Source organism: Salvia miltiorrhiza, unplaced genomic scaffold, assembly GCF_028751815.1.
Source record: "Salvia miltiorrhiza cultivar Shanhuang (shh) unplaced genomic scaffold, IMPLAD_Smil_shh original_scaffold_188, whole genome shotgun sequence".
NCBI classification, from domain to species: domain Eukaryota; kingdom Viridiplantae; phylum Streptophyta; class Magnoliopsida; order Lamiales; family Lamiaceae; genus Salvia; species Salvia miltiorrhiza.
In genome coordinates this window covers 1-13,266 of record NW_026651497.1, presented here as the reverse complement: position 1 = coordinate 13,266, position 13,266 = coordinate 1, and the positions used below count along the sequence as shown (strand labels likewise).

At 35.3% G+C, this 13,266-nt stretch overlaps 3 protein-coding genes across 4 annotated transcripts; all 3 read left to right on the top strand.

Moving 5' to 3' along the window:
* Positions 1–4,655: 4,655 nt before the first annotated feature.
* On the top strand, positions 4,656–5,346 carry LOC131003291 (uncharacterized). The gene has a single exon (XM_057929795.1). It carries the CDS (start codon positions 4,829–4,831, stop codon positions 5,210–5,212), a length of 384 nt encoding a protein of 127 aa, XP_057785778.1. The 5' UTR covers positions 4,656–4,828; the 3' UTR covers positions 5,213–5,346.
* A 1,880-nt stretch (positions 5,347–7,226) lies between these two features.
* Positions 7,227–8,190, top strand: LOC131003289 (MLP-like protein 28). The gene is made up of 2 exons (XM_057929794.1): positions 7,227–7,693; positions 7,761–8,190. The coding sequence occupies exons 1-2, from the start codon at positions 7,504–7,506 to the stop codon at positions 8,024–8,026; spliced, it is 456 nt and encodes a 151-aa protein (XP_057785777.1). The 5' UTR covers positions 7,227–7,503; the 3' UTR covers positions 8,027–8,190.
* Positions 8,191–10,109: 1,919 nt separating this feature from the next.
* Positions 10,110–13,039, top strand: LOC131003296 (ubiquinol oxidase 2, mitochondrial-like). Of its 2 annotated transcripts, XM_057929802.1 has the most exons (5): positions 10,110–10,873; positions 10,965–11,093; positions 11,863–12,351; positions 12,417–12,522; positions 12,755–13,039. In XM_057929802.1, exons 1-4 carry the CDS (start codon positions 10,475–10,477, stop codon positions 12,474–12,476), a joined length of 1,077 nt encoding a protein of 358 aa, XP_057785785.1. In that variant the 5' UTR covers positions 10,110–10,474; the 3' UTR covers positions 12,477–12,522; positions 12,755–13,039. The 2 variants fall into 2 exon arrangements, with proteins under 2 accessions (XP_057785785.1, XP_057785784.1); XM_057929801.1 differs by lacking the exon at positions 12,755–13,039 and having other exon boundaries at positions 10,111–10,873; positions 12,417–12,592.
* Positions 13,040–13,266: the final 227 nt, after the last annotated feature.

Here is a 13,266-nt window from a genome sequence, read left to right as displayed (position 1 = left end):
CGATTTGAGTTAGGATGCGGGTCATGATTTGAGTACGGATCAATCCGGGTGTATCCAAGATCACCTCTTTTTTTTAATATCGTCATTCAACACTATATATTACCTTATTCATCAATGTATACTGATTTATTCATTATTCTCACATCTCACGAAAAATAACAATCTTCTAGAACCTAGCGTATTTAAATGTATAGTAAATTATTTCTTCCCCACATTTCTAGGGCTCTTTCAGTATTAATTGTCTATCTTTCCCCTAAAAGAACAATTGTCTACCTTCAACCAGTTATGTGCTTCAATACATATACGCACCATGATTAAATTCAAGCCCAAAAAAAAAAAACATGGAGTCGACATAAATAATTCATTAAAAGTACGTAAAATATAAATTTTTAATTATCCAAGATATACTCTACAACTTATGTAGACTAGTTGTTGGATAATATAAAACGCAAGATTTCACCTACCAGGCTTTCTTCATTTACCATATAGTTAGACTTAAATTCCCTGATTTTTCAGTTGTCTAATTAAAATATAAAAGATTTACTATATATTTAAAAGTCATCCTCACAAATATGAAGAAGTACTCTTTCGTAGTTTGGTGTATCTCGAATCTCGATGGTCCAGTTTTTGAATGTTTCCCAACTCATATGGGGATAGGCACCATTCAAATGAGTATTATTTTATTTTATATTTACTTTATCCATCCTGATTTTTTTTATTCTCACATGTTCTATTTTTTTTTATATATACTTTTTAAAATATATGTATATACGTAAAAGTTGGATATTAGGGGATACTGTTGAAACAATGATACTTTCTTGGTGGGAAAAAAATGTAAGTGGTGTCAAGTACATATAATTTGCAAGAAAAATGGGATGTGCCTCCAAACAAGTTAGTCGTGCCTAATTCTTCCTCCGACATCTCCTTTTTGTCTCCCAAAACTTTATGTCGGATACACATATATGTGTGTTTGTGATAAATTTAAAGTAAGGGGTAAATCTATATATTTATTTCTATAAGTAGCCATGCACATCTTCACCTTCCAAGCCTCCTATATTTAGTTACAAAATGCATTAGAGGCGTAGTTGATAATTACAAAAGCTAGAATATGTAACACCCCGATAATTTAGATTTATTTTATAAGTTTAATTAATAGTATTTTCTTGTATAGCTTATTATTATTATTTTTTTAATAATTACATGATACATATAGATATGCACCATTAATTTTATCTAGAGTATTATTATTATTATTATTATTATTATTATTATTATTATTATTATTATTATTATTATTATTATTATTATTAATGATTCCTATTAGAATTAGAACTCATTTTATCATCTTTATTCTTTATCTTAGTAGGAGATATACATAGAAAATATTTTTTTATATTTATCAAAAGGTCTTTAGAAACTAGTATAAATATGAGATCTATTTTCAAACCCTAAAACAGACGGACACACTAATTAATTAGGGTTTTAGAGAGCAGAGAGGGTCAGAAACGTGTGGAGTCAGATTTTCGCAGGAAATCAAGTTCTGGCAGTTTCGGGAGAACGGCCATAACTTCCTCCACATAACTCCGATTAAAGTGAAACAGGCGGCCACGGAAAGCTCTCTCGAAGACGAAGAAGTCATATTTCTGGGCAAAATACGATTTGAGGACGTTTGAGGCTTCAAACGAAGGCTTGAAGCTGACTGGTCTGTTCAGCTACGATTTTGACGAATTCTTCTGGTGCGGCGCTATTAAGACCTCGTTCCGGATTTTGATTGAATTTATAAGTTTCGATATTAAGGTGAGGGATTTTACGCTTATTCATATGGTTATATATGTTTTTATTATCGTGTTGATTACTTGTTTACGTGCATCTATTGATCTATGTTGTGTGCGATCATGGGACCTAAGCCATTGATCTATGTTATGTGCGATCATGGGACCTAAGCCATTAATCTATGTTATGTGCGATCATGGGACCTAAGCCATTGATCTATGTTGTTATGTGCGATCATGGGACCTAAGCCATTGATCTATGTTGTTATGTGCGATCATGGGACCTAAGCCATTGATCTATGTTATGTGCGATCATGGGACCTAAGCCATTGATCTATGTTATGTGCGATCATGGGACCTAAGCCATTGATCTATGTTGTTATGTGCGATCATGGGACCTAAGCCATTGATCTATTATGTTATGTGCGATCATGGGACCTAAGCCATTGATCTATGTATGTGTTTGGTCATGGGACTTAAGCCATCGACTCAAACTATGATTATGCTTGTCAAGGGGCTCCGGTTTCTTGGCGTATGTTTGCAAGTATGATAATGTGATTTAATTATATATGTGACGTATATAAATATTTTGTTATGTTCCTCATTGAGTATATTTTCAATATGCTCACCCCTTATCTTCTCAGTTTTGCAGTTCTGGAGTCGTGGTGGCCATGGAAGTCGAGAATGACTAGAGATTTAGTATTTCCATAGAAATTTAAGTTGAAACATGTTACTTTTTAGTTTATCATTTTATTTCATGTTACTACTTTAGTTTTGACAAGTTGATTTTAAATTGGTTTGAACTTTTATAATTCAAGAAATTTTATTTTTATCTATTAGTTTTTCAAACATTTTATATTGAAAAGTTTATGAAAATTGGGGTGTTACAGAATACATGTTTAAACAGTTTGAGTTTTGTGCAAATGGGATCCTCTGTCCCAAAATATATTGTGTATAGTACCACTCTTATTATGTAATAATTTTTAATTTTTTCTTTAATTTTAATTTATTATGCTTTTACATAATATAAAGATAATTAATAAGGATTCACTCATCCATTTTAAGGTTTATAATTATTTTTTTATAATTATTAGAATTAATAATAGATTATTTGGGTTCATTAATTCAAAGTTAGGGTATATAACTTTTCAAATTTTAGATTTTCAATGATAAATATTAATTAGAGTTTATAATATAATAATAATTTTTATTTTTATAAAAAATAATTTATAAAATAAAAAAATAAAGAGTGGTACACGTGATACACACCATTTTCTGAGACAGAGGATCCCATCTAGAGTTTTGTGAGCTTAAGCCTGAAATTACTAAAGAACTCAACGAGATATCATTTGTCTGTATATTCATCCAATGACTATAGTTTCAACTTAACAAAATAAAAATGTCACGCTTGAAAATGTGAACCCTAAGCTGACCTTTCCTAGAATCCTATAGCAAAGTTAATGGGCACGGCTGAGCCCATTGGGCCAGAGAGAAATTCCGAACCTAACCTAATGTAATTTTACTGGAGCGAGGGGCCCGAGCCCACTAAGCAGTAGGCTATTTTTATATCTAATTAGAAATAAATATCCTAATAAATTAAATTCGTTGTGTTAATTTATTTCAAAACAAATATGATTAATGGCCTATAAACTATTAAATTTAATCAACTTATGATTTTGTATACAAACTTAAAAGTTTGATGTAGTAATCATTGAACTATTAATTTAATCTGATTATGCTACCGGTCAGTATTCTAATTAAAGTTATTGTTGATATGATTAGCCGAGTAACTGACGTGACATAACTAACACGACGAATATCGAGTTAAGAGTATATATAATTGGGAGTATATATAGTGTGATACAAACTAACACGACGAATAATTGATGTGACATACTCCCTCCGTCCGTCAAGATTATGGCAAATTGTTTGGGCACGATATTTAATAAAATTAATGATGATTTTGATATAGTGGAGGAAGGGTCCCACCACTTTATGAGATGTGTGGTTGAGATTGAATTTAGGGTGGTTTTTTTTAAATAAAGAATGTTTGTAAGGATAAAATATAAAAGTAAATGGTGGGACCATTGCCATAAGAGGAAAATGACATAATCTTGGCGGACGCCCGATATAGTAATTGTGCCATAATCTTGGCGGACGAAGGGAGTAGTTGTTATCGCGTGTGAGATATAAATACGACGATTAATCGGGTTGGAAGTATATATATACAGTTAGGAGTGTAGATACAAACTAACACAACAAATAATAAGCCGATTGTGATTTGTTTCGATAGGGTTAGGAGTATATATAGTTTGGTTAATTAAATTTTGAATGAAGCTATAATTATGGCCCAACGTAGAAATAAGTCATGTTATTGGGACAATTCAATAAAGAATACAGATCATGAATATTGGGACAGATGAAATATAATTTTATTTTGAATATATTTGAGTTTAATATAAAAACTATAAAAAAATTCACAATAATAAAATTGTATTATGAAAAAGCAAAAAAATAAAGAAAATAAAATAAGTTAAAAAAATAAAAAATAATTAAAAAATAAATCTATTTAGAAAAATATGAGAGAAGTGAGAGGAAAGAGATTTTTGTTAAGTTTTAATCTTTAAATAAATATAACTTTTACATTTTAAATTCAGCATCTACATATATATTATATTAAATTAAAGCCTCTTATCGTGATATTTAATTTGATATATATATATATCGAATATTTAATAATTAGTTGAATTTTCACAATTTTATAATAAATAAATAAGAAGATAAAGAAAAAATAACAAAAAGATATATGTAATTTACAAATAAAATTTTAATTTTATTATAATCCTAAAATTAATACTTAATTTTAAAATCGATTTCAAATTGAAAGTGAACCGCATGTTCGATTGGGTTAAATTTTAATCTTTTTTTCTTCGTCTTTCTTTTATGTATTTTCCATTTTAAAACACCAGTCTACTCTTCCAGCAGATGAGGTAATTCGATTCGAATATAAGCTGTGGTGTCCCCCGAAATCTTGAAGAAATTTGTAGTGGCGATCGATGGTGGGGAGAGATGTGGAGAAGATGTTGGCAGTAGGGCTTGTTTGGGGGGCCACTAACGCCCTCATGCGCAAAGGCGCAATCTTATGGGACGAAGCACTCAAATCAACGCCTGAAACAAACACGCCGCCGCTGAAGAAGTGGCTGAAGCTCCTCTTGATTTGGCAGTACACTCTGCCATTCATAGTAAATCTGTCAGCCTCGGCCGCTTTCTTCGCAATCTTGAGCGACTCCCCAATTTCTTTAGCTGTGCCCGTCACCAACGCTACTACTTTCGCTGCCACTGCTGTTTTTGGGATCATTCTTGGCGAAGAAACCCGCGTGGGCCTCGCGCTGTTTGGTACCTGTCTCATTGTTATAGGTGTCTGCACTTCAATCATGTGATTATGTTGTTTTGATTGCCTTGTTGGAGTTGTGAATGCTACGTGTTTGTTGAAATGCTCGTGTGAGTATGAGAAGTGGGATTGCCTTTTGTGATAGGTTTCTTCATATTGGATCATCATGAAGTTGTGTGCTTATCTATTTAGTATACCATATTATTCAAATCCAATAAAACCTAGAAATGGCTATAGGAAAGCAATTAGAGATGCCTGATCCTTGATCTTCGTTAAGAAGTGCATCAGAATGTCCACAACTAACTTTGCTGTGGCATTTCTCTTTACTTTCACTTGATCATTTTGGTTGCTAATGCACACTAAGCTTTCAACTGCGTGCATGTAAGATATTATAGTCAAACATATTTCCATTCAAGACAAAGCTAGTATTTACTAAGTTGTTTAAAGGCCTTTATACTAGATATAATTGCAACATGAAATTATACGAGAGTGGGGAAACCCTCCTAAATTTAGTGAAATGTGTTGAGTGATTAATGTTGGTGTAAGCACTACGTATACGTGTATTATCTAGGTGTTGTACATTTCTCAAATGATGCTTTAGAGATGTATAACCTTGCCAATTTGGGATTTCTACTCATGAGAAAACTTCATGCAATCTTTTCTTCTGCGGACATAGATAGTTTACTCAAGATAATATAATGCACTGATTTCGGCAACGGCAGACAGTTGGAATTGGAGTGTTTCAGTAGATGAAGCTGTAAGTAAGGACTACATTTCTTTTCTTTTATTGGATATTGTGAAGTTTAATTTAGTCTGAATTGAAGCTTCAAATGTGTGATGGGTGTGTATTTAATTCTGATTGTTTCAAGAAACGCATGTAAAGTCAATATAAGGCGCTGGAACATCACATTTATGGTTCCAAGTAAGGAATATCACATTTTCGTAATCCCAATTTGATTTGCTATGTTTAGCTTCCTTTCAAGTGTTGGCCTTGGGGAAGAATGGTTTAAAAAATCTTTCTTCAGCATAATTTTCTCCTACAAGTTAAAAACAACAATCATCGTGCATGGCTGTTAGTACTTGTGTTTGTGTTGTACATTTCAGTATTTTCTTTGCTGCTGCTTATAGTTAAAAGTTTGAATATAGTTACTCCACAAACCTAATCCAAGGGGTTAATCATTATCCCTTGATTGCTTAGCTATTTGTTTATCAAGTTACTATGCCATCACTTTTTTCAGCCATATGTGCTAAAATTGTCAATGTAGTCTCATCAGAAACTTCCACAAGTAATTAAAAAGCCAAACCTTAACTTTCTCTGTTTTCGGACATCAAATATGCAGTTGATCTGAATTTGAAACTTTAGCAAGAAACCGGTAATTTCGGGGGATTTTCCAATTTTACAGCGCAAGTATTTCATTTGGCAAGCACGTTCAATCCAAAATAGCTCTCGACCTGGATAAGCATAGGCTAAATATGAGGATATTCACGAGGTGGCGTGTTAATATTTCATTTAGGGTTATAATTGCTCGAATTATATCTAAATTTTTAACAAATGGCATAACTCCAAAAGTTCGTTGGCCAATAACTTGATTGCTTGAAGTTTGATGGGCAATTCAAAGGTACTGTTAAAAACATCTTGATAATAGCTCTCTAATGATACTCATATTTTTGGGTTTTAGTCTTTGAAAATGGTCGAAAAAGAGAAAAAATATAATATTTGATGACATCAATTCTCATACACAAATACTCCTGTGCAATCGGTTGCACCGGCAACTAGTTTTCAGAATGACACTGCTTCATTCGGGAAATGACATTTGAACATTTCCCAATGACAATTGAAGATCTTCAAGTGTCATTTGTATGTTGAAGTAGTGTCATTCAGAAACCAGTTGCACGGTGCAATCGGTTGCACGGGAGAGTGCCTCTTTCTCATATTATTTTTGACCACTTTCGATAATCAAAACTTGAAGATTTTATTTATTGATACTTTAATGTGTATATGAAAAACTAAAACACGTCAACTATCTCTAGATATATACAATTAAAAAATAAATTTGCGGGATCCCAGCACATGAAAACCTTTGTGCACGATTCCTGCGGAAAAGATTTGAGCAGATCTGGTAATACAACGTTTTTCTCTCCCAAACCAACATATCCCAACCAAATCCTTGGATACACTTAAAATACAAAGACATCTGCCTCCAAGAAAATGTGGAAGCTCTCACTTTCAAAATCCTTCACCAAAATGAGCAAGAAATTAAGTCCCAAAATAGTGAACTATAAAAAGACTAGACTTGGCCAATATATGTTGATTAAAAGATCAGTGAATATCAAGGAAAGATGGCCTCATACCCTAACAAGTTGATAGCTCAGGTGGCATTCAAGGCGGGCGGCGACGTGTTTCATCAGCTGGTGGCTAATAATCCCCGCCACCTGACCAATGCCACCCCTGGAAAGATTCAGGAGTGTAAGCTGCATCAAGGCGATTACGGAGTTAATGGCTCCGTCATCGAATGGAGCTACACCGTTGGTAAGCTCAACTCCACTTTGCCTCGTTTTCTCATTGCATAATTTGAGAGTACGCAACGTATGTACAGATGGGAAAGCTCAGACAGCAAAGCAAGTGCTTCAAGACATCGACAAGGAGAAGAAGCAAATCGCGTGGAAGATGCTGGAAGGAGACCTCTGCGAGCTCTACAAGAACATGCTCATAACCGTGCACGTGGAGACCAAAGATGGGGTCGACTTTATCACCTGGACTATTGACTACGAGCTCATTGCTCTCGATAATCCTCACCCGCTTTCCCTCTTGAACTTCTTCATCTGTCTCACTAAGGAAATGGAGTCTCACATTTTCGGATAAGTCTTGCGGATCTCACCAACCTACCCACATAATAATCCTATCTTCTTCTCCATTTTAATAAATAAGTGGAGGTTTGGTCAAGTTTCTGCCAATACTTTGTGTTGTACTACTATCACGTTTCTTACTTTCTACTGCTATTACAGATTATGGGTTCAGAATTGAAATCTATTACGTACTTGAAATACAATGCGGCATCTATTTATTTCAATATAATAATATTAGTAAAATTGGTTTGGCGTAATAAAAAGTTTATTCGAATACATAATTTTCCCAAATAAATTTTAATCTATGCAGATAGTTAGAAATAAATTTCCCTTACTATGTACATTCATGACTTGATGAATTTATAGTTTTTATATATTTTAGTGCGTAAGTGTGTGTTCAAAAAAAAGTTATGCCTAACAAAACATTAATTAAGGGGGGTGTATTCGTTCTGGAATGTGATGGATTTCTATGGATTTTAAAAGTCTGGGTGTATTCGTTTAAGACTTTTAAAAGTCTGCAGAAATCTGGATGTATTCGTTCAAGACTTTTAAAAGTCCATATAAATCTGGGTGTATTCGTTCAAGACTTTTTAAAATCCATACAAATCTAGGTGTATTCGTTATTCCATTGACTTAAAATCCGGAATGACTTTCATGGATTTCATCCAAAAAATACACACGGCGAAATCCGGCTAAGAACCACGAGAATTGAAATCCATGAAGTTTTAAGCGAGGCTGGAACTCAGCCATCGTTGAGAGTATCCAGCCCACGCTGGGTTTGAGCGTAAAAGAAAATAAAAGAATGATTCTAGTCGTCTTCCTCACTCCAAAATAAACCCTAACCAGTAACGTCTATCTCTCTCTCTCTCTACCACACTCGCCGACCGTACCGACATAAGTCAGAGCTGCCGCTTCTGGTTGATCGCATTGAAATCTGCAGCTTTCGATTGCTTTTGATTCACGGATGGCGAAATCGATTGCTTTCGATTACATTTGGTGATGATTGATGATGTTTTATTAATTATTACGCCCTTTAATGTGTGAATTACGTTTTTGTCTGAAGTGTAGAGAGTTAATTTTTCTTTTATTTTGATTTTCATATCCAGAAAAGAAGGGGAATTTTTTCGTCTGCGGCACATAAATTCTCATTATAGTTTGCTGTATGCTTTTTGTCATTCTGTTATTGAAGGTGTAGCTTGCTGTTTCATTGTTTTACGTCATCTTTCTAGTGAACAAGTTAATGACCTGAAAGAATGGTGTTACACATTGTAATTTTTAGAAAGCAAGCATTTTGATGTGTTTAAAGTATGAGTTAGGTGGATGTGGGATGATACCTTGATTTTATTGGTATCAATGGATTAATTCAGTGACATTCTAGGAAAAGTTGACCTAGCAATGGATTAATTCAGTGACAAGCAATTAATAGACAAAATTTACTCCTTTAATTTTCCGAATAAATGAAATATTAGTAAATTCAATTTCAAAATTATCCCGTAAAGTCTTTGAAAATCAGTGAAAATCGGAGTGAAATCCAACCACGAATTCTTTGAAAGTCGTCTGGAATCTATGTGAATTCCATGGAATTTAAATTCCATGGACTTTTTAAAGTCTGTGGAAATCCACAACGAATACACCCCCCTAAGAGTCGGTTGGATTAATTAATTGAGGATTCCCCTATTCAAATTTCCGCACCACAAAAACAGACCTTGGTCCATACGCAATCTCTCATCGACTTCTTCTCCAAGAAATAAACTTCAAATTCGATTTGCTTTGCTGTAAGCATGTATCCGATTTCCCATATTGCCCTCCTAACGGCTTTACTTCAACCGTTACGTCCAACCATGGAAATCAATTTTGTTCTCCAAAATGCCCTCACCATTAGGTAATCCTCACCTTGATTTAAGGGGGTATGAGATGAATTTCTTTGGCGGGAATAGAAATGTGAAAGTAATACTCGATTCTGCCCTGTTATTATCCCTAATCACCAGCTAGGGTGCAACCCGATTGTACGGTACAACTGATTGTATTCAAATTTTTGTGCAAAAAGAATGCAATAATAATAATAATAATAATAATAATAATAAACTAAAATTTGCATTCATGCGTACTAATTACTTCAACGAATCCATGAGGAAGTCGTGCCCGTTTTCGTCTTTTAAGTTATCTGTAGTAACGGTAGAAGTTTCACATTTATATGCATTGAAGCACATTCAATGTTTTCCAAGGTCAGAAATGGAAATGTACCACCTCCTCCAACAACTTGACTCCAATACAACACCGCATTCAACTACGTGATTTTACCTCTATACCCCTATATATTTCCCACCCTCTTAAATAATCCGAACCTCACACCAAAAACATTGCCAACAAAAATTACAGATAAACCTTGCTCTACAAGTTTCTCCAAAACCTCAAAATTTTCTAGTTAATCCAAAACATTTCTGAATCCAAAACCTAAAAGAAAATGATGATGACTCGTAACGCAACGAAGGCAGCGCGAACAGCGCTGCCGCGTTACTTCTCAACTGCCGTCGTGCGCGGCGGTGCTGTGGTTAGCGCTTCATCGGTTAGGACCTCTGTCCGCGGAGGCGCCACCACTTTATTCGGCAGCACTCCGAAATATGCGGAGAATGCGGTCGAAAAGTGGATGCAGCTCCCGGTTCTAGGATCGCGCAACGCCAGTACAGTGGTGCTGGGTGAGAAGCAGCAGGAGGAGGAGAAGGTGAACGACGGATCTGCTGGAAGCTCCGCCCCTGCCGGTGGCGACGGGAAGGATAACAAGGGGATTGTGAGTTACTGGGGGATTGAGCGCCCGAAGATTACCAAAGAAGATGGATCTGAGTGGAGATGGAACAGCTTTATGGTAAGAATATAAAAGAAGTGAAAAAAAACTATACTATTATTGTTTTCTGATCTGTACGTTTTAATTCATGATGGAAAATGATTTGATATAGCCATGGGAGACATACAAGGCTGATTTAAATATAGATCTGCAAAAGCATCACGCTCCGGTCACCTTTCTGGACAAGGTCGCCTATTGGACTGTCAAGGCACTCAGATTTCCTACTGATATATTTTTTCAGGTATTGTTACTGTTATGATTTTATCTGTTTATTTTTTGATCTTTTTTACGTTTGGCTGTACATGATATTGTTTTGATCGTCTTGAGATTAAAACAGAAAGCTTTTCTTTTTTGGAAGAAAAGCTTTACTTTTGGCCCAGCTTTCAGCATTACAGATATTCATTCGTATGCAACTTACTGTCAATAAGGAATCAAGAAGTCGTTGGTTATTTTTAAAATAGTTTGATGTTCGATTAGATTTAGTTAATTTTCTGTTGCTTGCAACTGTTAACTTAAGTGTATCATAGAATCAACTTTCTGATTGATATAGTTCTTCGTCTTGATCTAGTTTTTGGCAGTACTATATGAAATTCAATTCTTTAAATTCAAAGAAGTTTTTCCATTGAAATTAACAGTCATGTATTTGTCAAACTCGCTCTAGAGTGTTTGTTGAAGGGATGGATAGAGATTGTAGCAATAGACTGATCTGATCTTGATTTCGTAATTAACCAATACTTTTAACATTTTCCATTACGATTTTGATTAGTTTATCTGTATATATATAAATATCCAGGCGTTACATACATATATACAAAATCAAACTACGTGTATATTTTTAGACTTAGTGTTTATCATCGATATACTGGTTTGTTTCTTATTGGTTAGGAATTCAACGTGAAGAAGAAATATGTCATACCACGTTCCGTTTATAAAAAAATTAAAATTGCTGGATAGAATTTCTTAGAGATGACCTGACTTTTATATTTAAACTTTGGTGAAATCCATTACAGAGGAGGTATGGATGCCGTGCTATGATGCTTGAGACGGTGGCAGCCGTTCCGGGCATGGTGGGAGGGATGCTGCTGCACTGCAAGTCCCTGCGACGATTCGAGCAGAGTGGTGGATGGATCAAAGCCCTTCTGGAGGAAGCAGAGAACGAGAGGATGCATCTGATGACCTTCATGGAAGTGGCTCAGCCCCGTTGGTACGAGCGCGCCTTGGTGTTTGCCGTCCAGGGCGTCTTCTTCAACGTGTACATGGCGGCCTATCTGGTTTCCCCAAAGTTCAGTCACCGCATTGTTGGATACTTGGAGGAAGAAGCCATCCACTCCTACACTGAGTTCTTGAAAGAGCTCGACAAGGGGAACATTGAGAATGTCCCTGCTCCTGCTATTGCCATCGACTATTGGCGCCTCAGCCCCGACGCTACCCTCCGTGATGTTGTCGTTGTTGTTAGGGCCGACGAGGCTCACCACCGTGATGTCAATCACTATGCATCGGTGCGTACGTGCTTCTAATATTTTATCATGTTTTGGTCTGAGCTAACAAGCTGTGCTTGTTGCAGGATATTCACTATCAAGGCCGGGAGTTGAATGGATTGCCAGCGCCGGTTGGATATCACTGAGACCGGCTATGCTAATTGCTAAACAATACGAATGAGTTTGTTTGATGTAATTTGTCACAATTCTAAACAAATTTTTATGTGGATGAACTCACTTTTATTGATTTCTCTCACTTAAATCTTCTTCTCTCTCGCTCACTCAATCCATTCATATAGCATCTATTCATTTCATTGTAGAGATAAAAGTCCCCCTCTCTCCCCCTTCTACCTTTCTCTCTCTCACACACACACGCATTTCCATCTACCAATCACGACCACGGTAATGCCTGAGTGTTTTACAGCTGAGTGTGAAATGGAGGCGCAAAATCCGGGAGTGGAGAGAATCACGCGTAATAAGAAGAATATGGCTGAGACTTTGCAGAAGCACAAGAAGAAGACGCCATGTGGATTAATCTCCACACGATGGATGGATGTCATTCGGATAATTATATTTGAAGCTGCATAGTCATAAATCATAGTGCTCTGAGTTATTGCCTTCTTGGAGATGCTATGTGAATTTGATTGTATGAGCCAGAGAGAGAGAGATGGGATTAATATTTAAGAAAGATATCAAAAAGTTTATGCAATTTCTGGGTTGCGTTTGTGTGTGTACGACAGAGTGAGGTGGAATTTAAAAAACAATCTTTATTTATTTTAATATTTTCATAAATAAAACATTGTAATTTTAATTGGAATATGCCATGTTGAAAAGTCGTATCATTCAAACTTTGTCTGTCGGATTGCCATGTTACATTCGAATTGGGTGAAGTTATAAATTATGAAAAAATTACAATAATGCTCAAGTTTGTATATA